General features: G+C 38.2%; 1 protein-coding gene across 3 annotated transcripts in view; it reads right to left on the reverse strand.

The window, feature by feature from the left end:
- Positions 1-25,703, reverse strand: part of TEC (tec protein tyrosine kinase) — a 130,821-nt gene that overhangs the window by 3,152 nt on the left and 101,966 nt on the right. For all 3 annotated transcript variants that reach the window (XM_039845148.1, XM_039845147.1, XM_039845149.1), the window contains 8 exons: positions 25,308-25,373; positions 20,356-20,410; positions 18,062-18,141; positions 16,724-16,857; positions 14,273-14,347; positions 13,320-13,491; positions 12,981-13,197; positions 6,320-6,384 (listed from right to left, as the gene is read on the reverse strand). In XM_039845148.1, the coding sequence (XP_039701082.1) occupies positions 6,320-6,384; positions 12,981-13,197; positions 13,320-13,491; positions 14,273-14,347; positions 16,724-16,857; positions 18,062-18,141; positions 20,356-20,410; positions 25,308-25,373 (864 nt within the window). The remainder of the gene's footprint in view (positions 1-6,319; positions 6,385-12,980; positions 13,198-13,319; positions 13,492-14,272; positions 14,348-16,723; positions 16,858-18,061; positions 18,142-20,355; positions 20,411-25,307; positions 25,374-25,703) is intronic.

Raw genomic sequence — 25,703 nt, forward strand, 5'->3', positions numbered from 1 at the left:
GGGCGTTGGACCATTTGCGGTGGGGGAGGCCTCTAGGGCACTTGCCCTAGCCCGCCGCCTGTGGTTTCTCGCTTTGCGGAGCACGATCCTGGGAGTGCTGAGGCAGTTTCTGGTAGGGGGCCCAGGGACCGTGCGGACGTCGGACGCGACAAGTAAGTCGGCGGTCGACTGAGACTGTGACGACAGTTTTCTCAGTCCTGTTCTGGTTTGTTAGTCTATGTCTGTCTTGTTTTGTTTTGCTTCGTGTGCTTTATTGTGGAACTATGGGACAATCACAGGGCAAACTAACTCCGTTACAGTGCATGCTTAACAACTTTAAAGATTTTCGTCGTAGAGCAAGGGCCTATGGTGCTTCAGTAACCCCTCTTGATTTGCAGCGCTTTTGTCAATTAGATTGGCCGACCTTCGGAGTAGGATGGCCCTCCGAGGGATCATTTAACATGCAGACTGCATTCCGGGTTCGAGGTGTGATTTATGGAAACCCTGGGCATCCTGACCAAATTCCTTATATTGATGTTTGGATTGATGTTGTTTCTGATGCCCCTAAATACTTACAGAGTTGCAGTCGTGCACCCGTTACTGTAATGGCAGCCATACCCCAGGGTTTTAAGAAGCCCCCACCGGTGTTGCAGGGACCTCCCTCGGAGGATGACTGGTATCCGCCACCCTACAATGGAAATGGGGGTAGACGTCCTCCTCCGGAGGGACCTGGACCTCCTGTAACCCGGTCTAGGGGTCGTAGGCCACCTTCCCCTGATTCAACCTCCCTGAAAGAGCCAGTATCTGTTCAAGCCCCATTGAAGGTGATTCCAGGAGGTGGCGGGTGAGCCTACTGTCATCTACTCGCCATTCAGTACTAGTGATTTATATAATTGGAAATTGCAAACACCATCCTTTTCAGAGAAACCACAAGGACTAACCTCCCTTTTAGAGTCTATTTTCTTTACCCATCAGCCCACTTGGGATGATTGCCAACAGCTCTTACAGGTCTTATTCACTACTGGAGAAAAGGAAAGAATTTTGTGGGAGGCGGCTAGAGGAGTAACAGACCCAAATGGGCAGCCTACAGCAGACTTAACCAGGTTACAGGCTGTGTTTCCGACTCAACGTCCCCAGTGGGATCCAAATACAGATCAAGGTAAGGAGGCTCTCCTAAGGTATCGCCAGTTTCTGCTACAGGGACTCCGGGCTGCTGCACGTAGACCAATAAATCTGTCCAAGGTAAGTGAAGTAATCCAGACTAAGGACGAGTCACCTGCAGCATTCTTGGAAAGACTATTAGAGTCTTACCGCCTATATACACCTATTGACCCGGAGGACCCCAACAATAGAAGAGCCATTAATTTGGCCTTTATTAGTCAGTCGGCCCCTGACATTAGAAAGAAGTTACAGAGATTGGAAGATTTTGAGGGAGAAAATTTATCCAAATTATTAGAAATAGCTCAGAAGGTCTTTAACAATAGGGACGGTGTGCAAAAAGTCATGTTTGTGGGACAACAAGGAAACTGACCTCCTTGGAAAAAAAAAACCCCTAACCATAGAGGGGGACCTAGCAACGAAGAAGGCCAAAATAGAAAACCTACGCTAGGAAGAGACCAATGTGCTATTTGCAAAAAGAAAGGACATTGGAAGAATGAGTGCCCTAAAAAGGAGCAACCAGGAGGTGAGAAGAAAAAAGGCCCCTCATTCTTTTGGAAGATGAATAGGGGCGTCAGGGCTCTTATCTAATGAGCCCCCGAGAGCCCAAGGTAACTTTACAAGTAGGGGGCAAACCTGTGAACTTTTAGCTGATACTGGTGCAACTTACTCAGTTTTAACAGAAACTGCTGGTCTGTTATCCAAAGAAAAGACTGTAATTCAAGGAGTCACTGGGAAAGGGAAGGCATATCCATGGACACAGGCAAAAATTACTGACTTGGGAAAGGGAACCATCACGCATTCGTTTTTAGTTATGCCTGAATGTCCTTTTCCTTTGCTTGGAAGAGATTTGCTCCAGAAATTAAAAGCCACTATTTAAGCAACGAGTGGCATATCTCTCAAAGAGACTAGATCCGGTGGCTGGAGGAAGGCCTAGTTGCCTGAGAGCACTAGCTGCTACTGCTATATTGACCAAAGACGCTTTAAATTGACCTTGGGCCAAAATATTGAAATTGTGGCTCCACATGCAGTTGAAGCCATGCTGCGCAGCCCTCCTGAAAGATGGATTTCCAACGCCCGGATTACTCAGTACCAGGTACTGTTGCTTAATCCCCACAGACCCAGTTTTTGAAAACTGCAGCCCTGAACCCTGCCACGCTGCTCCCGGATGATGACCCGCAGGCTCCATTGCATCACTGTGTTCAGCACCTTGAGCAGGTAACTGGAATACGGCCAGACTTGAAGGATGAGCCGTGGCCTAATCCGGATGCGGTATTATTTACCAATGGAAGCAGTTTTGTATCCGACAGAGTAAGGTATGCCGGGGCAGCCATAGTAACGGTCAGGGATGTGATATGGGCACAGGCCCTAAGCCATGGGACATTGGCACAGAGGGCTAAACTTATAGCTCTAACACAAGCTTTACGGTGGGGAAAGGATAAAACCGTAAACATCTATACTGACAGTAGATATGCCTTTGCAACGGCACATGTACATGGAGCCCTGTACAAGGAAAGAGGACTAATGACATCAGGGGGAAAGGAAATTAAGAACAAGGAGCAGATTTTGGCTCTTTTGGAGGCTATCTGGCTACCTAAGAAAGTGGCTATTATCCATTGCCCCGGCCATCAAAAAGGGGAAGGAGCGGTAGAAAAAGGAAACCGCTTGGCAGATAAAACAGCAAAGGAAGTAGCCAGAAAACCAGTGGGGACTAACGTCATAATTGGTCCCCTTCTTGTGACCCCCTTGGTACAGGCTCCAGACTATAGCCCCCAAGATATAGAGTTGGGGAAACAACTGCACGGGAAGTTTAAACATGGGCGGCTTTGGATTCCAGATGGAAGGCCGGTCCTCCCTGCTGCGCTCGGTAACACCTTAATTAGCCAGATGCATAATGCTACCCATCTTGGAGGAACTAAGTTAATTGAACTGCTAAAAAGAGACTATTATATTCCTGGACTAACCTCAAAGGCTCGGGATGTGAGTGCACGATGCCCAATATGTGCACAGGTCAACTCTCACCCCATCCCAAAGGAAAATATCGGCACTCGATTAAGAGGACAAACTCCTGGAGAGCACTGGGAAGTAGACTTTACAGAAGTTGCTCCTGGCACTTTTGGATTTAAATATCTTCTGGTATTCATTGACACCTATTCTGGATGGACTGAGGCCTTCCCCACAAAGAAGGAAACTGCACAAGTAGTAGCTAAGAAATTAATTACAGAAATAGTGCCTCGATTTGGCTTGCCCTTATCATTGGGGTCCGACAATGGCCCGGCATTCATTGCCCAAACAAGTCAAATGTTAGCTAAGGTATTAGGGATTAATTGGAAATTACATTGTATTTACAGACCTCAGAGTTCAGGACAAGTAGAAAGGATGAATAGAACACTTAAGGAAACTTTAACTAAATTTAAGCTGGAAACTGGGGAGAATTGGGTGAGCCTTCTTCCTTTTGCTTTGTTATGGGCCCAGTGTACTCCATATATTATGGGAATTTCCCCTTATGAAATAATGTTTGGGAGACCTCCCCCTTTACTCCCTAAAAGTGGAATTGAAAAGGTTACAATGAGTAATAATACAAGTCTCCTTAAGTCTCTACAGGCCTTGCAACAAACCCAAAATCAAGTCAAGGGCTTGATTAAAGCTGCTAGACCGACTCCGGGGACATCACAACCTCATCCACATCATCCAGGCGATTGGGTGTAGATAAAGAAGATCCAGCCTGCTAGCCTAGAGCCCCGGTGGGATGGTCCGTTTCCAGTAACTCTAACCACACCAACAGCTGTCGAGGTTGCAGGGAAAAGACATTGGATTCACCATACCCGCCTTAAGACAGCTCAACCTCCCCCGGAGACAGAGAAATGGAAGGCAACACTCACAGAGGATCCACTCAAGATAAGACTCTCGCGGGAATAATTATAATTAGATTAATTGTTATCAATAATGTTTATAAGTTTGCTAATGACAGTAACTCAAATGCTGCAAAGGATTGTTGGTTTTGTCTGAACCCTGCCCCACCTTATTATGTAGGACTTGGTGTCATTGCTAACCTTGGCACAGATCAAACTGCTATTAGGAATGTAACATCTCCGAATGTTACTATTTGCCCTTGGGGAACCAAAAACCCATCTGTAACGTTGGGAGATTTACAAGGAAAGGGAACTTGTGTGAATACTAACACTTATAGAGTTGATAAATCTAGGTATAAGGAAAATTGTAAATCATCTATTTTAGTAAATAGCACCTCTTCTACTTATTTAGCAGCCCCTAGTGGCACTTGGTTTGCTTGTAATACTGGTTTAACTCCCTATATTAATCTTAACTATTGGAAAAATAATACTGGATTTTGTGTGCTGGTTCATGTTATACCTCAGGTGTATATGATGAGCGGACAAAAAGGAAGACAAGCAATGGATTTGTAAGGAGGATATAACTATCCTCGGCGTAAGCGAGCAGTTCCACTGCTTGTGCCGCTCCTAGTTGGCCTAGGAGTGGCAGGATCAGCTGCAATTGGGACTGCTGCTTTGGTTACAGGGAATCAAGGTATGGCCTGGCTCACAAAGCAGATTAATGACGATTTAAGCACTCTAGAGAAATCAATTAATCATCTTGAAACATCTCTTAATTCTTTAGCTGAAGTAGTACTGCAGAATAGAAGAGGTTTAGACCTCTTATTTCTTAAGCAAGGAGGTTTGTGTGTAGCACTAGGAGAAACTTGCTGCTTTTATGTTAATCATTCTGGAATTATTAGGGATAATTTAGCATTAATTAGACAAAGAGTAAAAGACAGAAATGAGAAGTTAAAACAAGGAAGCAACTGGTATGAATCTTGGTTTAATGGAAACTCTTGGTTAACCACGTTATTGTCGGCTATAGCAGGACCATTGATAATTCTGCTGTTATTACTGACCTTTGGGCCATGCTTGATCAAATGGGTTAAGAGTTTAATCCAATCCAATATAACTGGGGCAAAGATTTTAATTTTAGGAGCGTCAGCCCCGACCCATTGGCCAGAAATCCCGACTTCTGACTCGAAGATTGAGTCATTCTAAAGAAAACCAGTGGGGAATGTAATGGCCTGCTGAAATATGAAAGGGTTAAAGAATAATTAAAACCTGAAACTGGACAAAGGAAGTCTATAACTTAGGCCTAGTTTCTGGAACCCCTAACCACATTCTGTTAATCATGAAACTTGTAACAATGAGCTCATACGCTAACTGCCAATTTTAGCCTGTGTAACCCTGCTTGCTTGCGTGGCATGAAAAATAATCAATTGTATATAAGCTGAAAATTACTGTTTGGCCGTCGCCCATGGGAACATAGGCGGTCACCCATAGGAACATAACATTCTGACACAAGCTTTCTGCTTCTGTACTTCCCGCTTGCACACCTGGCCAGTGGGTTGACAGGTAGTGAATAGGAGAAAGATCGACCTTTGTGTTTAAGACAGAATGAGGAATGGGATTTGGGGCTTAAAAACCTTGTATCTTGGTATTTCGTGGCTGCTCCTTTGCAAGGACAGCCGCCGGCTAATAAACTGTCTCCTGGTTAAGAGCACTCAAGTTGGGTCTGGTTATTCTGGACACAACAAACAGACTGCTGTGAAAAGATTGTATAAATCTAATCTATTCCAAGGAGAAAAGAAAGTAGTGTATTTAATATGCTATACTACCACCTAGTGGTAAGAATTATTAACAATAATTAACAGTGTATACTTGTTTGTTTTAATGAACAGCTAGCTAACAAGATTGCCTTTCTGCTTCATCAGTGCAGATTATCCTCACGCTTATTCACTCTACAAGCTAATGTGAATGTCACATAAACCCGTGTAATAAAGCATAAAGCAATCATAATTCCTCAACAATTTGTTTACCTGAAAAAAGCCAAAGCTAACAGTAAAATGGATACATTCAGCAAAGATGTCTTTTGAAACAGAAATAATCTAATTTATTTTATTACCTTACATTGAAAACATCAATGAGCAGAAAAAGAAATGAGCTCCTCTATTAAAAAAATGATGGGTACTACTAATATTTTGCTGATGAAACAAAAGATGTGGTTTCAAAACAGCTCTTAAAGAGAAGAAGAAGAAGCTGACATAGTCGATCTGCAAAAGGATTGGTCACAGTCTCATATTTATTTATCCCAAAATTAATAGAAAATGTGTACACAGACTTACCTGGCCATTCCAAAATCAGATACTTTCACAACTCCTGCCTCATTTACTAGACAATTTCTGGCAGCCTAGAAATAACATTACAGTAACATATTAGTGACAAAGTTCCACAATAAAAGTAGAAAAATGTAAATTCGGTTTATATCAAAATTAGTTTAGCCCAGTTGACGTCTGCAGAGGGTGAAAATGTCTCTTCAAAATCTGTTTGTACACCTCTAGAAATGTGCCCGACGTACAGTTGACCCTTGAACAGCACAACCTTGAACTACGTGGGTCCACTTACATGTGAATTTTTTTCAACAAATATATACAGTACTGCAAATGTATTTTATCTTCCTTATGATTTTTTTAAATAACTATTTCTCAATTACAGTTGGCATACAATATTATATACTTTCAGGTGTACAACATAGTGATTATACATTTATATAACTTACGAAGTGGTCTCCCCGATAAATCTAGTACCCATCTGACACCATACATAGTTATTACAATATTATTGACTATATTCCTTATGCTGTACTTTACATCCCCATGACTATTTTGTAACTACGAATTTGCACTTCTAAATCCCTTCCTCTTTTTCACTCATCCCCCCAAACCCTCTCCCATCAAAATGTTCTCTATGTCTATGTTTGTTTCTGTTTTGTTTATTTTGTTTTGCATATTTCATATGTAAGTAAAACCATATAATATTTGTCTTTCTCTGTCTGATTTACTCCACTTAGCACAATACCCTCTAGGTCCATCCATGTTGTTGCAGGTGGCAAGATTTCATTCTTTTTATGGCTAAGTGATATCCCATTGTATACAAGTACCACATCTTCTTTATCCATTCATCTACTGATGGACACCCAGGTTGCCTTCACATCCTGGCTATTGTAAATAATGCTGTAATGAACCTATGGATGCACATGTCCCTTCAAAGTAGTGTTTGAGCTTCTTTGAATAAATACCCAGAAGTGGGATCACTGGGCTCTTCTTTATCTTGTTTTAGCCTTTGTTTTAAAGTCAGTCTATTTTGTCTGGTATAGTATTGCTACCCCAGATTTTTTTTTTTTCATTTCCATTTTCATGAAATATTTTTTTCCTTCCCTTTATTTTCAGCCTGCGTGTGTCTTTTCATCTGAAATGAGTCTCTTATAGGCAGCGTATATAAAGGGTCTTGTTTTCTTATCCCTTCAGCCATCTTATAGCTTTTCATTGGAGCATTTATCCATTTACATTTAAAGTAATTATTGATAGATATGTATGTGGTTATTGCCATTTTATTACTCACTTTTTTTATTCCTCCTCCCCCTCCCCCTCTTCTTCTTCCTTCTTTTTCTACTTTTTCTTCAAGAAGTCCCCTTAACATTTCTTGTAATACTGGTTTGGTGGTGATGAAATCCTTTCGCTTTTTCTTGTCTCTTCTTTTGTCCTTCGATTCTAGATGACAGTTTTGCTGGGTAGAGTAATCTTGTTCATAGGTCCTTGCTTTTCATCACTCTGAAGATTTTGTGCCAATTCTAAGTTTCTGGCATTGTAAGTTTCTGCTGAGAAATCAGCTGACAGTCATGTGGGAGCTCCTTGTAGATAACTAATTGCTTTTCTCTTGCTGCTTTTAAGATTCTCTTTTTGTTTTAAGCCTTTGGCACTTTATTTATGATGTGTCTTGGTGTGGGCCTCTTTGGGTTCATCTTGTTTGAAACTCTGTGCTTCCTGAGATTGTATGTCAATCTCCTTTGCCAGGTTAGGGAAGTTTTCCACCATCATTTCTTCAACCAGGCTCTTGATTCCTTGCTCTCTCTCTTCTCCTTCTGTTACCTTTATGATGCAAACATTGATACACTTGACGTTGTGCCAGAGGTCTCTTAAACTAGCCTCATTTTTTTAAATTCTTTTTTCTTTTTGCTGTTCTGATGGGGTGTTTTTCTGCTACCATATCTTCTAAATCGCTGATTCAATCTTCTGTTTCATCCAACCTATTGTTGATTCCTCCTAAAGTATTCTTCATTTCAGTTACTATATCCTTCATTTCTGACTGGTTCTTTTTTATGTTTTCTATCTCCATTTTTATGCTTTCCATCTCTTTGTTAAAGTTCTCACTGAGTTCATCTACTCTTCCCCTAAGGTCATTGAGCATCCTTATAACTAGTGTTTTGAACTCTACATTTGGTAGATAGCTTGACTCCATTCTTTGAGTTCTTTTTCTGGAGCTTTGTTCTCCTCTTTCATTTGGGACATGTTTCTTTGTCTCCCCATTTTGGCTGCCTTCTTGTGTTTGTTTCTAGGTATTAGGTAGGGCTGCTCTGTCTCCTGGTCTTAGTAGAGAGGCCTTATGTAGTTAGTGTCCTGTGGGGCTTCCTTATGATTTTCTTAATAACATTTTCTTTTCTCTGGCTTACTTTATTGTAAAAATATAGTATATAATACAATAACATATGAAATATGTGTTAATAAACTAGATATGTTATCATTAAGGTTTCTAGTCAATAGTAGGCTATTAGTAGTTAAGTTTTTGGGGAGTCAAAGTTATACACAGATTTTCAACTGTGTGTGGGGTTGAGCCCCTAACCCTTGGGTTGTTCAAGGGTCAACTGTATACACAAGAGTAAATACAGGCTCTTTCATCCTCGCTACAGAATGGGAAAAAATATTTTCAAATCAAGTATCTGATACAGGGTTAATATATAAAATATGTAAGGAACTCAAACAACTTAACAGCAAAAATAAATAAATAAATTCTATTTCAACTTGAAATTTGCTAAGATAATTAATCTAAGTGCTCTTACCACACACACAAAAGAGACAACTATGTAAGAAAATGTGATCTTCAAATATGTGGAAACTAAACAACACACTTCTCAACAACAAATGGGTCAAAGAACTCAAAAGTGAAATAAAAAATTATCTTGAAACAAATGAAAATGAAAATATAAAATATCAAATTTTGTGGAATAAAGCAAAAGCAGTTCTGAAAGGAAAGTTTAGTGTAGTAAGCACATATATTAACCAATAAGAAAGATCTAAAACAAACGACCTAAGTTTACACTTCAACGAACTAGAATATGAGGAACAAATTATGCCCAAAGTTACCAGAAGGAAGGAAATAATAAAAATCAGAGCGGAAATAAATGAAATGGAGAAACAACAGAAAGGACCAACAAAATAGAAAAACAACAGAAAGGACCAACAAAATTAAAAGCTGGTTCTTTGAAAAGATAAAGAAAATTGACAAACCTTTAGCTGACTAAGGAAAAAAAGAAGACTCAAATAAAATTAGAAATAAAACAGGAGACATTACAACTGATACTACAGAAATACAGAAAATTATAAGAGACTGCTATGAACAATTATATGCCAACAAATTACATAACCTAGAATAAATGGGTACATTTCTAAAAACACATAACCTACTAAAAGTGAATCAGAAAGAAATGTGAACAGGCCAACAATGAATCAAGAGATTGAGTAAATAAAAACTCCAAACACAGAAAACCCTAGGACAGATGGTTTCACTGGCGAATTCTACCAAACATTTAAAGAAGAATTAATTCCAATACTCTTCAAACTTTTCCAAAATATTGAGGAAAAGGGAATACTTCCAAATTCATTCTACAAAACCAGCATTACCTTGATACAAAAACCAGACAAGAAAATTATAGACTAATGTCCCTGAAAAATACTGATAAAAAAAATTCTCAATAAAATATTAGCAAACTGAATTCAAGAACACATTAAGAGGATTATACACCATGACCAAGTGGGATTTATATCTGGGATGCAAGGATATATATTATCATTCAACATATGCAAATCAATAAATATAATTCATCACATCATAAAAGATAAAAACACATGATCATCTCAATAGTCACAGAAAGAGCATTTGACAAAATACAACATTCTTTCATGATAAAAACTCTTAATAGATTGATTATAGCAGGAACGTACCTCAACATAATAAAGGCCTTAGATGATAAACACACTGCTAACAATATAATCAATGCAGAAAAAAAGAAACTGTTTCTTCTGAGATCAATTACAAGACAAGGCTTCCCACTCTCACCACTCCTATTCAATATAATACTGGAAATCCCTACTTGAGCAATTCAGTAAGACAAAGAAATAAAAGCCATCCAAATTAGGAAGGGAAGAAGTAAAACTGTTGCTATTTACTGATAATATGACTTTACATATAGAAAATCCCAGAGTCAATCAAAAAACTGTTGGAATTAATCACTGTAGTGACAGTTTACAAAATCAACTTACAGAAACCAGTGGCATTCCTTAACACTAATGATAAAGCATCTGAAAAGAAAATAAAGAAAACTAACCCATTCACAATTAGCATCAAAACCAATAAAACACTTAGGAATAAATTTAACCAAGAAAGTGAAAGATCTGTACAATGAAAACTATAAGACTTTGCTGAAAGAAATCAAAGAAGTAAAAGATATTCCATATTCATGGATGAGAATACTATTGAAATGGCCTTACCACCCAAAGCCATCTAACAAACTCAACACAATCCCCATAAAATACCAAAGGCATTCTTCGCAGAAGTAAAAAAAAAAATCCTAAAATGTACGTGGAACCACAACAGACCCTGAATTGCCAAAGCAACCCTGAGAAAAAAGAATGAAACTGGAGGTATTATACTTCCTGATTTCAAACTATACTATAAAGCCATAATAATAAAAATAATACAGTACTGACACACACAAAAAAAAAAACAGATAGATCAGTGGAACAGATTAGGGAACCCAGAATTAATTTCGAGTATTTATAGTCAACTAATATTCCATGAGGAAGCCAAGAATACTCAACAGGGGAAGAACAGTCTCTTCAACAAGCAATGCTGGGAAAACTGGAGAAGAACATGCAGAACAATGAAATTGGACCCCTATTTCACATCATTCTCAAAAATTAACTTGAAGTGGATCAAAGGCTTAAACATAAGACGTGATACCAAAAAATATTCCTGAAAGAAAATATAAGGAAGAAACTCATCAATATTGGTCTTGGCAATGATATTTTGGACATACCACTAAAAACAGAAACAACAAAATCACAAATTACTAAATGGGATAACATCAAACTCAGAAGCTTCTACAGAGCAAAAGAAATAATCAACAAATGAAAACAGCAGCCTACATAATGGGAGAAAAGTTCTGCAAACCACAGTTTGGATAAGGAGTTAATATCCAAAATATGTGAAGAACTAACACAACTTAATAGAAAACAAACAAATCAATTTAAAAATGGGCAGCAAAGGAAAAATACTTTTCCGAAGATGACATTAAAATGGCTAACAGGCACGTGAAAAGATGCTCAATATTACATATCATCAGGAAAATGCAATAAAACCACAATGAGGTATCACCTCTCACACCTGTTAGAATGGTTATCATCAAGAAGACAAATGACAACAGGTGATAGCAAAGATGTGGTGAAATGGGAAGCCTTATACATATAAATTAGTGGGATAAATTAGTCTGACCACTATGGAAAACAATATGAAGCTTCCTCAATAAATTAAAAATAGATCTACCATACAGATACAAAAATTCCACTTCTGAGTATATGTCCAAAGGAAGTGAAAATAGGATTTTGACGAGAAACGTACACCGCCATGTTTATCTCAGCATTATTCACAATAGCCAAGACGTGAAAACAACCCAAATGTTCATCAATGGATGAATAGATAAAAAAAAGATGTGAGATATATATATATATATATATATAATGAATATTATTCAGCCTTGAGAAAGAAAGTTATTCTGTTATTTGTGACAATATGAATAGACTTCAAGCATACTATGCTAAGCGAGATAAGTCAGAGAAATACAAGTACCATGTGATATCACTTACAAGTGGAATCTTAAAAAAAAAATCAAAACTATAAAAAACAATAAAATGGTGGTTACGGGGGATGGAGGTCTGATGGTTTTGCCAACATGCCAAAAACAGACACATTTGGGAAGACTAGACGGAGAAAAGAGAAAGAAAAGAATGGAGGAGAGAAGGAGAAAAGTAAGAGAGAGAAAAAATTAAGAAGTGTCTTCATCACAGTAATTTAGAATCAGTAATAAAAGATTGCTTTTCCTGATATTTTTCAGGAATTAACATGGGCTTCCATTTTTTCCCAGTAATTTGAGAGAGAAAGAAAACGAACCAAAGATTTCTGTTACAGTTTCTGCTTATAATGTGTGACACAATGGAAAAGAGCTTAGGATTTAGTTAGAAGATGAGTCAACCCTGAACTTCCTCATTTATCATCATATGCAAGTCATTTCGAGTCTCTGAAGATAATTTTCTTATCTATAAAACAATGATGGTCAGAAACACTGTCGAGACTATTTCACGAGATTCTTATGGAGATAAGAATAATTTAAGGAGATAAGATAATTTATCCATGGTGGATTGCTGGGAAGCATTACCCATGTAATTGTGTATTATTTATACAATTGGCTATGTAATTATGTATCATATGTATTCGATTTTTAAAAGATCTTTCTGTTAAAATTATGGCGCAAGTTAAACTTACCAAGTTTAAATATAATGGTAAAATACTGTTGAGAGCAAAAACTGGGTACTAACCAATCATTGCTTATTTGCTAACCCAGTGTTATAAAGGAATGTGGCTAATGAATGAAAATACAGGTGGTTTAAAATTTACCAGATCTCTGTGGATGAAGCTATTTCTCTCGAGGTACTCCATCCCTTCACACACATCTTGACACATGCTCAGGAGCAAGTCTCTATTAAAAAGACCTTGTTTCTGTCGGAGGAAATTCAGAAGGCAACCCTTTTCCATGAACTCCGTAACAATGTAAATTGGTTTCTGCTGGGTGCAAACACCATATAGCTGTACTAACTTCGGGTGTGTCAGTTTCCTGGGAGGGAAGTCATGCATATACACAGTTAGGATAGAAAAAGAAACCATCAGGAGGCCGGTGCTGGTAAGAAGCCACTTTTTCATGCAAAAAGGGGAACCAGAAAGAACAGAGTAACTTACATCATCACTTTAGCTTCTTCTATAAAGTCTTCCTCACACATTGCACCTTCCCGAATAGCTTTGATCGCAACTTTGTACTGAGCTCGCCACTTGCCAAGCCTCACCACACCAAAGAGTCCACTCCCCAATTCCCTCATAAAAGTCAGCTCTGAAGGGTTAATCTCCCATTTCTCTGTGAGACAGAGGGTGAAAGTGATAACATTCAGTAAGGAGAACAGAGCAGGAGTCACTGGGAAACATAGTATTGTAACCAAGGTCAATCTCAAAGTTACAGGATAATACAATTACTGGTAAAACACAGAGCAGATTTGCAACTTGCATCTAAACTGCAAATGGTGACTTTCCACTCTCTGGGGAGGATGTACCCCTTCTGAACTGTCACAATACAAGCAAAGTAAACTGAAGAAGGCAAGAAGATGCTACATAATAAGCTAATAATAATAGAGCTTGGAAGTTAAAGGTATTTAAAAAAAAAAACAAAAACAAAAACTCCCTCTTTTACCACTCTTCCCACCTTGGGTTATTTGTTTTTGTTTTTGTTTTTCCCAATTCTAGCAAGTTGGAAAGAATTTAACCTGCTGTCTAAAAGGCTTTTGCCGAAGCGGCAGTGACAATCAAGTTGAATGCCTTCTCTATTATCTCCATCCTTACTTTCTCTTGAGTAACCAACAAAGCTGGTGAGAACCAGGAAGGGCTTTGATTTATTTTAGATGTAACATAGTAAAGCTAATTTTTCACTGAGAGAGAGCTTTCTGCTAAATTATGAGTAATGATGATAATGACAACAAAAAAAAACTAGGGTTACTACAGCTATAAGTACAATCATCTAAAGACCCATTCTATAAACTTATAAGAATAGTTCCACTATGCAGAATGCTACACCTCTAAATTGGTCTTGTGATAATGGACTCTTTTCAAGAAAAACTAGCCAATGCAACTACAAAATGAGTTACCATAGCTGAATCCTGCAGTGGTTGGTGCATTCCTTCCCTTTGCACTAACTGGGTAGCGCAGCCTTGTGACTAGTCCTAGAAATCAAAGAAAGTATCGCAGTCAGAGTTATCCTTAATCATTCTGCGTGGTAAAGTGCTAAACTAGAAACTCACTTATAAAATTCATTTATTTATTCACTTAGTGCTCATCCTCTGTGTTACATGCTGGGGGAAAAAACGAGAGGAAAGCAGGAAGGAAGAAGATGATCCTACTCTCTGAGTTGACAATTTCATACTTTTATAGAGCATAAAATATTTAAATATATATATATAATATATATATATGCTTTTATTCATTCAACACACATTTTCTTTTAAATACTACAGTGTTTATCAGGTACCAGGCTAGCACATTTTCTTCTCACACTTTAAAGGATGTCAAAAGCTTTCTAAAAAAAAAAAAGAAAATAAGAAAAAAAAGAAAAGCTTTCTTATAGTTATCAGTTATTATTTCATGTTCTTTTCCAATATGAGATCTGAGCTACGAAAGGGAATTATAGTAGTCCACTAAAAATTAAAATGATTCACCTGACATAACTCTATATTAGGAATCTTACCATAAAAATTGGGTTTTAAACTATCAACTAGAAATACCAACTACTGGAAATCAGTGAGGTACATTAAATCCTTTAATTTAAATTGCACGCATCACCAAATAAGAAGGAACAGTAGGTATCTCTCCTATAAACACCCACGGCACTCTATATTTCCTCTAATACAGCATATCTCTTACTAACTTAATATTGTTATAGACTTCTCTGCCTCCCCTGTTGGATTTTAAGATCTGGGAGAGACAGGATAAATGACTATCTTAGGCCACCACAGTCTCCCTGGAACCTAGCATACTTCCTGGTATGCACTAAGCACTTAATACATGTTCGTTAAATGAATGAATTGAGATAATGGTGAAGAATAAAATATATACAAGAACACAAAAGAAAAAAATAGCGGAATGTAAACACTGAAAAAAAAACCAATAAGAGCTAAGAAAAAGTCCTTTGGGGGATAAATTGGTATGAAATGAGTTTCTCAAATGTTAAACATAGAGTTACATATGATCCAGCAAGTCTATTCCTAGGTAAGTACCCCCAAAGAAATAAAATGTATTTCAATGCAAAAAGTTGTACACAAATGTTCGCAGAAGCATTATTCATAATAGCCGAGATGTGGAAATAACCCAAATGTCTGTCAACTGATGAATGATAGCAAAATAAATAAACGAAATCCATCCATGAACAACAGGAAATGGAGTACTCATACAGCCTATAACATAGATGAATATCAAAAACATTGTGTTAAATCAAAAAAGCTGGTCACAACAGACCATGTATTGTATGATTCCATTTATATGAAATGTCCAGAATAGGCAAATCTGGAGAGACAAAGTAGATTAGTGCTTGCCTAGGGCTAGACTGGTGAAGGAGGTGTGCGGTGTGACTCCTAACGGGTACAAGATGTCTTTCTGGGATGATGAAATTGTTCTTAGATTATGGTGATGGCTGGTACAACTCTGTAAATATACTAATTACCACTAAATTGTACACTTTAAATGGGCGAACTTTATGATATATAAATAACGGTTCTCAATAACTGGTATCTCAATACCTGTTCCAATCATTATCTGAGAAAAGCGAACAGAATCACAAATGGCAAAAGACTTTGCGAAAGTTGCCTTCAATAACATTTCGAAAGTTAATTTTAAAGAAGGCAGACTTCATTCAGGACCATTGCAATAAGTACAGGGACCACTGCAATGGGATTTTAGAGTGGGCATGAGAGACTGGGCTCAACTCCAAATACAGCATGGGGAAGTGGGAATCCACAGCCAAGAAGCAGAGTAGGGGACAGTGGACAGATTAACACTAAGAAAAACATCAGGGGTGAGGGGAATGGGCAGTTCTAGCTAAACCACTCTAACAGGATTCTTGATGAAGACAAACCAGGGTGACCAGACATCACTGTGGGGGACGGTGGAAGATGAGGAACCTGATGTCTGGTATATGATATCCAGGTTAGGGGTTTCTAGTTAAACTGACATATAGCAGAGCTCCTGCTAAAACTGGATTTTACAAGAAAGTACACAGATTGCCCTAGGAGACAGTTCAGGGGCCTGACTAAATTCCTGTCAAGCAGAGAATCTTTGTCAATATCAAGGATAAAACCATAGAAATGTGACATTTACCATATACGGCAAGAATAATTCATGTCCTAAGGTCAAGACAGAGCTTTCTATGAAATTTGATATTTCTGACTTTTCTTTGTACATTTCAGTTCTTAATATACAATAAATTTAAATCAATCACATCTGACAATTAGCTAGAAAATAAAACTGCTCAAGGAAGAATTCATCAAAATGTCTGATCATTTTAACTACGACCTAATATTTGAAATCGGTTTTAAAAGCTCATTTACCTGCTGCGTTATGCTTATGGTATTCAATGATCTCAGGAATTGAAGCAAATGCATGTTTTTCTGCCAGATAATACTTCTTTGGGGATGTTGTTGTTTCCTTTATATGATAATGCCTGAAACCTGATGAGCCTTCTCTATAACAAAAATCGAAATGTGTTAAGACCAGGTTGGAATCACGTGACTTCACTCTGAAGATGTTTTCTACCAGGTCACCGCAGAGTCCTTACATATAGCCCCTTCTAGTTGCTGCACAAATTTTATTTTTCCCCATGTTCTTCTTAGTTTTGCCTTTCACATTAACAGGTTAAAGTTTTTAAAGTGGTCACTGATAACATTCTTGGTCCCTCGCCTGAGACTGTGAAAGAGAACATTTACCAAATCCATTTAACCCAAGTTAAAAGTCTTAAAATAGCTATTAGCTAGCTACTGCTTTTTGTCCCTGCTCTTGGTGTAAATTTGCAATTGTTTGGAGGAATTACACCTCTAAAAGTGAATAAACCAGACTTATAAGAAAGTTTAAAATTCTATTTTAGATATCTTTCTAGAACATATATCTTCTCGAGTCACCTCTTGTCAAAAACCCTTTCAAGAGAACTCTAGCTGCTCTTAAGGTAAAGCTCTGGCTCCTTGGCACTGACATGACCTAACCTCCACTTTTATCTCAGGCTTTTCTCTCCTCCTTCCACCCCGGCCCTCCCATTCTACAATCCAGCTATGAAACACTTTTATCAGTTCCTGGAACTTATTATATCCTCCCTCACTTCTGGGTCCAGGCAGTTTCCTGGGTAGAAACACTCCCCTCCCTCCGCCTTTGTCTGTCTCATTGTCAGGTCCCAGCTTGGATGTGACTAGACAACGTTGATGACTAACTCAGATATGTCTGGGCTATGTACCTCATACCGCCCCCTCCACGCACACACACATTGCCCTCCTAGCACAGCGCTTACTGCGCTTACTCATATATTTCCATAAGTGCCTGTGTGCTTGTCTGAAGCCCCACTAAGCTACTGGAGGGCAGGATCTGTGACTACTTTGCTCGCTGTGGTATCCATAGTGCTTAATGCAGGACATAGTACTTATTTGTTGAATGTTAGTAAAGTTTTCATAGCCATTCTCAATACACACACACACACACACACACACACACACACACACACACACACACAAACTATGAGGAAAATTAACAAAAAAGAAATATAAAAATAGTATAGACTTTAAAAATCAAGTTCACGTGTTTTTTTTAATGCTGAAATTTCCTGAAAATAATGAATCAATAAAAACTATATAGGAACTTCATACAAAACTCTAAATTAAAGAAGAGAGAGTGGGATTACTTACCCTCCAAACTTTGTATAAAGGGAGACTGTGTACATGCCTGGTTGACTGGAATCCCTTACCATAAAACCACCTTCTTTATCCTAAAATCCAAGTTAAGAAAATTGTTTCAATTCGATAACAAATATCTATGCCGCAGAAAAGATGTGAGCATCCAGTCCTACAATTTTATGATTATTGTCCTTTGCCTAGAAAATATGCTTTGGAGAAACACAACTTACCAACAGGCCTCATCCACATGACTTTCCACTTGACATGACTGGGCCATGAGATAAAAGAAAGCACACTCACAATTCCCCACAACCACAAATCTTCACACCCATAGCATGAGACATTTCAGTAAGATAATACCTCAGCGCCCTTCCAAAACTAACAGATGAGACTGCAATGCCTTTTAGTTCTGGACATAAAAACAGATACTGAAAAATGTGTTTCTTAATTATTGGGTTTCATTTCATATATTTTTCGTATTTACTATAGGCTATGATCCTGAATCAACATCATCTTCTATCCAAATAGCAATTTTCCTGTAGATATCTCAGTGCTCTTTACAAGAATGCTTTTTTAAAATCTTTAACTCCCTTGGAAATTGATGTTAAATATCACTCTTCACTAAAGGAGAGACAGAGGCACAAGTCACTGAAGCACCAAAAGGCAGAACCGACAATAAGAGACTAAAGGTTAAATCCTCATCAGGTGCCAAGCCAGAGAGCGAGAAACAGAAGCTAGGAACCGCCGATGCTTCTCCCCCAACACCACAGCTGTCTCCAGCACCGAAACGCTTTACGATGAAAGTGTGTTTAACAGTTGAAAAATAAAATAAATTTTACTCTTATTCGTAAGAAAAACAATGGAATTAAACAGAATCCCACAAATAAGTCTGATAACAACTAGGGATGATGATCATAATCATCAATTGGTAAAAAGTATAATAGCTATATTTATTGAGAACTTATTCTGTTTTACTATGTTCTTATCTGCAGCTCTACTTAATCCTCAAAATAGTCCTATGAGGTAAATACTACTGTTATACCCACTTTCTTTCATAGGTAAGGAAATGGAGCACAGAAAGGCTGGATAACTTGCCCTAGGTCACACAGCTATTAAAAAGCAGAGCCAAGATTTGGACCCCAGCTCTTCTAGCTGGCCACTCCCTATAGCGGCTTCACATCTGCAGGTCACCTAGGAGGCATATAGGAATCCTGTGGGGAAATAGGCGTGGTTACGTGTCATTTGATCAAGCAAAGCCACCTGCTATTGCTCTCCCAGCATAAACTGTAGAAACAAGTGCCCAACAAAACCTTGACTGGTGGTAATAAGCAAGAGATAAAATGAGAAAGTATGGGTTTAAAAGATTGGGAACTATTACTGAATAGAATAACTAGATCGTAAATGCAGAGAATTGTAGAGATCATCCTCTGATCCAACCTCCTCATCTTATAGATGCGAAAACAGACTAGAAGAGTCACAGCCAGACTTGGTACCCCTTACTCAGTCCACTATGGCTTCCTCTGGTCTACATTTTATCCTTGTGTTTTATTTCTTTTTTAAAATATAAGAATTTTAGCACATTTATTTCTAAAGGCAACTAAATATTAAAACTTCATGTCTAAATGATATCACATAGTTTTTTTAAGCAAAAAGAAAAAACACATTTAAGTACTAAAATCAAGGCAGCAAATGATAAATCAATAAGAAAGAGAGTAAAGAAAAGATTACCGATATGTAGCCATTACCTATTCTTATGGGTTTAATTTTTTTCCCCTCAAAAAAGTTTGTTGGAGTCCTAACTCCCACTACCTTCAGAATGTGACCTTGTTTGGAGACTTACAGGAAGAACCAAGTTAACACGAGGTCACTAAGACTAGGCCCTAAACCAACGTGACTGGAGTCCTTATAAAAATGAAACTTGAACATAGAGACTTATATGCACAGGATGAGAGGGAGAGAGGCCTGGAACAGGCCGCTCCCCTCACAGCCCTCAGAAGGTGCCAACCCTGCTGGCATCTTGATTTCAGACTTCTCACCTCTTGAACCGTGAGAAAATAAATTTCTGTTGCATGAGCCACTCAGTTGGTGGTACTTCATTACAGCCCCACCTTCCTGCACCCCCACCCCGCCACCCCCAGGAAACTAAAACACCAGCATTCACTTTTAAATGATTTAAGACAAAAATCCTGTAATTGCGTCTTAGTCTTTTTTAGGCTTTAACAGAGGTACGTGGAATTGCTTATCTGGGGTTTATTACAAATAACTTATGCTGAAACCGAACCCAGGAAACAAGTACAAACACTTACTTCACTTCTGAGGAGTTGCTCTGCTTTGCTTCTATTCATATTTCTGCAATACCATCTGAACAGAAAAAGATGCGTTTAAGGCTTCAGGTTTCTAAAGTTATTTTTTATTCTTTTCAGGATTAACAGATAATATTTCTCAACAATAACAAATACAATAAATAGGAACACATCACTCATAATCTCACTAACATAGACAACCACTAGTAACATTTAATGTATATGCTTTCAGACTTTTTCTACCCATGAAAGACACATGTATACCAACATTCTTATTTTTTATTAACGTGGGATCAAGTTACACTTGCCAAATCATAACCTGAATTTTGCATATACTGTCTATCAGTATACGACTGACACCACAATAGTGGCTCTGCTGAATTCATCCTGTCAGGAAGAAGTGTATACACGGATAAGATGCAATATTGTTCTGTGTATCATGGTATGGATGTGCCATAATTTAAGCTATCTTCATTATTTAACATAAAAATCATTTCCAAATTTTCACTATTATATTAGCAAGAATGAATTTTACTCCTCACACTAAAATATGCAGGAAATATGTCATTTTACATTATTGTCTTTAATTCAAATTAAATCTATGCCAAGCCCCTATCCCACAAATAGGCAGTAGATTTCACCTCAAGTCATTATGAAGGTTCCCTCATAGGATTTCAGGAAGGTCTCAATTGTCAAATGACACAGCAAAATAAAATGGCAGGCCTCCTGGGGCTTCCAGACTTACTGGTTCTAGCACAGCCCCACAGCCGCAAGGCTCTGCCGTAGGAATCCCATCATGACCCGCCCCCCCAACCAGGTGCTGCCACCATGCTGTGCCACAACCCAAGTCCCTGCAGATCTGTACAGCCTAAGGAAAAAAGGATACTGCCATCCCCACCTCCTCCTCAGAGGCCCTCCCCTCTCCCTGCTTCCCCAGGCCAATCATTCCACAAGATTATGGTTGACTCTTGAACAACGCGGGGGTTAGGTGTGCTGACACACACACACTGCAGTCAAAAATCCACATGTAACTTTTGACTCTCCCGAAACTTAACTACTAATAGCCTACTGCTGACCAGAAGCTTTACCAATAACATAAAAGTCGATGAACACATACTTTGTACATTACATATATTATATACTGTATCCTTATAATAAACTAGAGAAAACATTATTAAGAAAATCATAAAGAGAAAATAATTTACAGTGTTTATTGAAAAAAAAAATCCCACGTATATGTGGGCTTGCGCAATTCAAACCCATGTTGTTCAAAGGTCAACTGTATAAGCAAGTAGGCCAAAGAATGTGAACTCAGACTGTGTACTGTGGCCTTCAGTTTTAACTTTATTTATTTATTTAGGTTTTTGTTTGCTTGGTTTAGATGCAGAGAACACCTCACATTTCCCTCCAAAGTTAGGAAGCCAGCTTGGCCTCTCAGGACACTTAAGTTTTTCACCACTATTCAGCCTTTATTAAAAGAACCAGCACTGACTTTTGGCCCAGCAAATATCCTGAGATAAGTAAACACAAAGGCCTTCCCTGACTGAAGAAGGGAAAAATACAAGAATAAAATACAAGATCTTATTTGGTCTGAATTTTTTATGTAGTTGTAGGGGCCGGACACAAATTACAATGCCAGTACAAGCTGATGGCTATTATTTTATTTGGAGCCTGAGGTGATTAACCAGGCCTCAGAAATGTGGGCACTAAGATCTCACTGCTATGAACCCCAATTTATTAACTGAGCTGAAGTGCAACAAAATTGTGGTTCTGATCAATCAATTTCTGAATGCAACTGAGGAATATAATAAATGAGAACAGAATGGATTCTGTTCCTAAAGCTCTTTTGTCAATACCAGAAATATTTGTTAGAATGCCAAAAATGGTCACAGAAATTAACTAAGGAAAGGTAACTGGAGCTCTCGTTATGCATTATAAATCAGCAAAAAAGATTTTTTAAAATTCTCTATATTAATAACAGAAGATTAGACCCCACATGTTCACAGCAAGAGTAAGCAATGGAGAGTTAGTCTCACGTTTCAGATGCAATAAATCGGTAAAGCTAAATTGTGGCTCTCAAGAGGAAATTAGATATAAGATACTCAAAGAAAGAGGTCCTTTCCTCACCTAGTATAACCAAGCTCCTGGAAGGGGATAAAGGAAAGAAGAAAAGGAATCTACTGCACAAAGGACAGGCTCTTTGAAATCCTGTTCTGAGGGGTCATTTTTACGGCGTTTGCAGATTCCCAGAAAGGCTGTTTCCCTCCCTAAGATATAAACTCAGACCTTCAAGAATATGGTGAAGGAGGGAAAGGAGGAAGGAGTGATGAACAAATAAATAGATGAATCAACTAGTGGTGAGTATTTCCTAATGGTTCTTTGTGGCTTCTCCCCACTTTCCTATGATGCTTTTCGCTAGGCAAGAAGGGAAAGACAATAGTGGCTCTGCTGAATTCATCCTGTCAGGAAGAAGTGTACACACGGATAAGATGTAAAGGAGCCCGTGTGGCGAGCAGGGCAGTGCTGCCACACAGGTGCCAGCCCGCATACAGCTCTCGTGAGGCTGGTGCAGAAATGCCTCTGGGAGAGCTGAGCTCTTCTTGGTGAAGGAACTGTACATCCAGAAAGAATGCCCAGGATTTTTAAGTAACTTGTCACTCCGTTCTCAGATAGCAAAACCTTAACGTGAATGCAGTTTTCAGATTGGTTAGTCACTTCAAAACACTCGAGAGGAACAGGACTTCGTAGTGGTGTCTGACTTAGGTGACACTCAGTCCTTTCTGGAAAGGTTGGACCTGGCTGAGCAGGTATAAATGAAGGAAAAACAGAAAACAGCTATCAACCTTTGCCGCTTCTCTAATTTAAGGCTTGCCCCTTGTGCCACCGACTCAAAGCCTTACCCTAGACTTTCCATGTTCTAAGGTCCCTTTCATTCCTGTCACCTTCTTCCTTTAACAGCTTTCCATCAAAAACATCTTATTAACCATCACAATGAACCCACTTTCTTCCTGCAGTGCGTCTACCATCTCTCCCCTCCCTAAACAGTCACCTAGGTGTGGAAGTCAGAACCAGGTCACTGACAGCCCCAAGAGCCTCAGGCCTGGCGATCCTGGGCCCAGCCCGGTGGACGATCTGTTGCCTGGGATCTTCCTGGGCCCAAACAAACAGCAGGAGAACTCTTGTTTCAACAGCTGGCAAAAGGCTTTTTAATACTAGGAACATTTAAGATGTGTTAAGGACAAGCTAGAGCAAAAATCAACACATATACCATGGAGTGGAGAGACAGCGGGAGAAGCAGGGGGAACTCTGACTCTCACACTGAGAACAGGTTTCCCCCTTGTCATCTAGCTAGGTGTGGCACAATGCCATGCGGAATCCCTGACCTCTGGGCAGATGGCTTAGGGAACTCCCGTGCCAGAGACCTTACACAACAAATTCCCTTAGTCGCGCAGAGGAGAAGAGTCTCTCAGGAGAGAGAAAACTTCCAAACTAAGATATATCCAAAAAACTCAATGAATCATAAGCTTCATACAATCCTTATTTGTAATCCCATGAGTCATTAGAGAGTTCTCACATTTAGATAAAAATTATCTGGTTTCCACGCATACCCTCAAATTATTAGTTTCTTCTCAGTCAGATCACTTTAAAACTAGGTCCAAGTTTTCACCTTTTAGCATCTTCCTTAATTCTGAGGATTTGGCTATATTTTCATAAAATATTATTTAAGAACAAAAAACACTTTTACTTACCTAGTTTTTATACCCTCACCTACTTATAAAACAACCTCGAGGGATCACACCACTGAGTGCAATGACTTTTGAATCTATTAATCCTCTTCTAGATTTTAAGGTACACTCACGTTACCTGGAAGTGACATGGACAGAGGACACCTCTTTTCATTGTTGGTGGTGGCAGTGGTGGTAGTCTTTTTAAAGTGAATGAAACATCAATACACCACCTCAGAATGACCACAAAAGAATATTTGGTATATATAAACCTCTCACTAAAACCTGGTCACACACATCAGTGGGCATGTGAATAATATTCCCATTGCTTTCTCTGGAAAGCAATTTGACAGCATGCGTTAGGAGTCTTAACAAGTTCAGAACCAGCCTTTAGCCCAGTGCATAGATTTTTAGAGATCTAGTTTAAGGTAATAAGCAGGAAGAGGTTGTCCCAGTTATTTTTACATAGCAAAGATGCCTGAACTATATAATGCCATACAAATAAGGAAATGATTATATAAATTACTACACATCCATGTGCCATATGCCTGGTTATGCCCCTTAAGGCCTAGCACAGTACCTGATACATGCAAATATCTCAGTAAATATTTGATTAATTTATGACTGAATGAAATATAATGCAGATATGAAAATATTTTCAAAGACTATTTAATGGCATGAGGAAATACACTTACAATATGCTGTTAAGTGGAATAGATCTTAACATTATATGTAGGATAATTTTAGTTTTTAAAAGATTGAAAGAAAATATACTAATGTTGACAGAGGTCAAGTCTATTTGACTTATGAGTAATTTTTCTTATTGACTTTTTAATATTTTAAATAATTTTAAAACAATCATCATACATTGTTAAAGTTAGAAAAAGAAAAAAACCATATTTTTTTAAAGACCTTCTGGGAAACTATATTTCGATTTCTTGATTGAATGAACAATTATCTGTATTTCAAAGTCAGCTACACTGTGATTCATTTAAAATCAATTCAATTGTATTTGTTTGTATTACTCTATTCACACATAGCACCTTCAGGTAAAGTGTATTATAAAAACAAATCTGCCAGTGTCTTTTACCAGCCTAGACAACTGAGTTATGTTAGTACCACCTTCTAAAGATAATGAAAGATACCCATTAATCTCCAAATGCCTTACATTACTAGGAAAATAAAAACATTTTCTGGTTCTCCATAGTCACAAAATAACCATTTACTTACTCATATTGATCTAAGTTGTTTGATTTCTTTCCTGTTACATAATTACTTGGGATATATCCTTCACTCCTAGAAACAAGAAAAATACTTTAGGTAAACTGAAATTATTTTTCTGAGAGATTATTAAAAGAAAAATATTGCCTTTCTGAAATCATTAAAGCATAATATTGCCTAATACTTTTAAGAAAGACTAACTGACCCCCAATGATTCAATATATCTATAGCATTTGATACTTTACAAAGTACTTCCTCATTTGATCCTCACAAAAATTCAGAGGTAGGCAGGCATTTCGTACCCACTTTCTTGTGGAGAGACCAAAGCTTAGAAAGATTAAGGGGCTTTCTCAAGGTCCCAAAGCTAGCCAGCAACAGGGCTACAACTTGAACCCTGAACTTGTT

The sequence above is a fragment of the Pteropus medius genome, unplaced genomic scaffold (assembly GCF_902729225.1).
Source record: "Pteropus medius unplaced genomic scaffold, Ma_sr-lr_union100, whole genome shotgun sequence".
Taxonomy (NCBI): Eukaryota; Metazoa; Chordata; class Mammalia; order Chiroptera; family Pteropodidae; genus Pteropus; species Pteropus medius.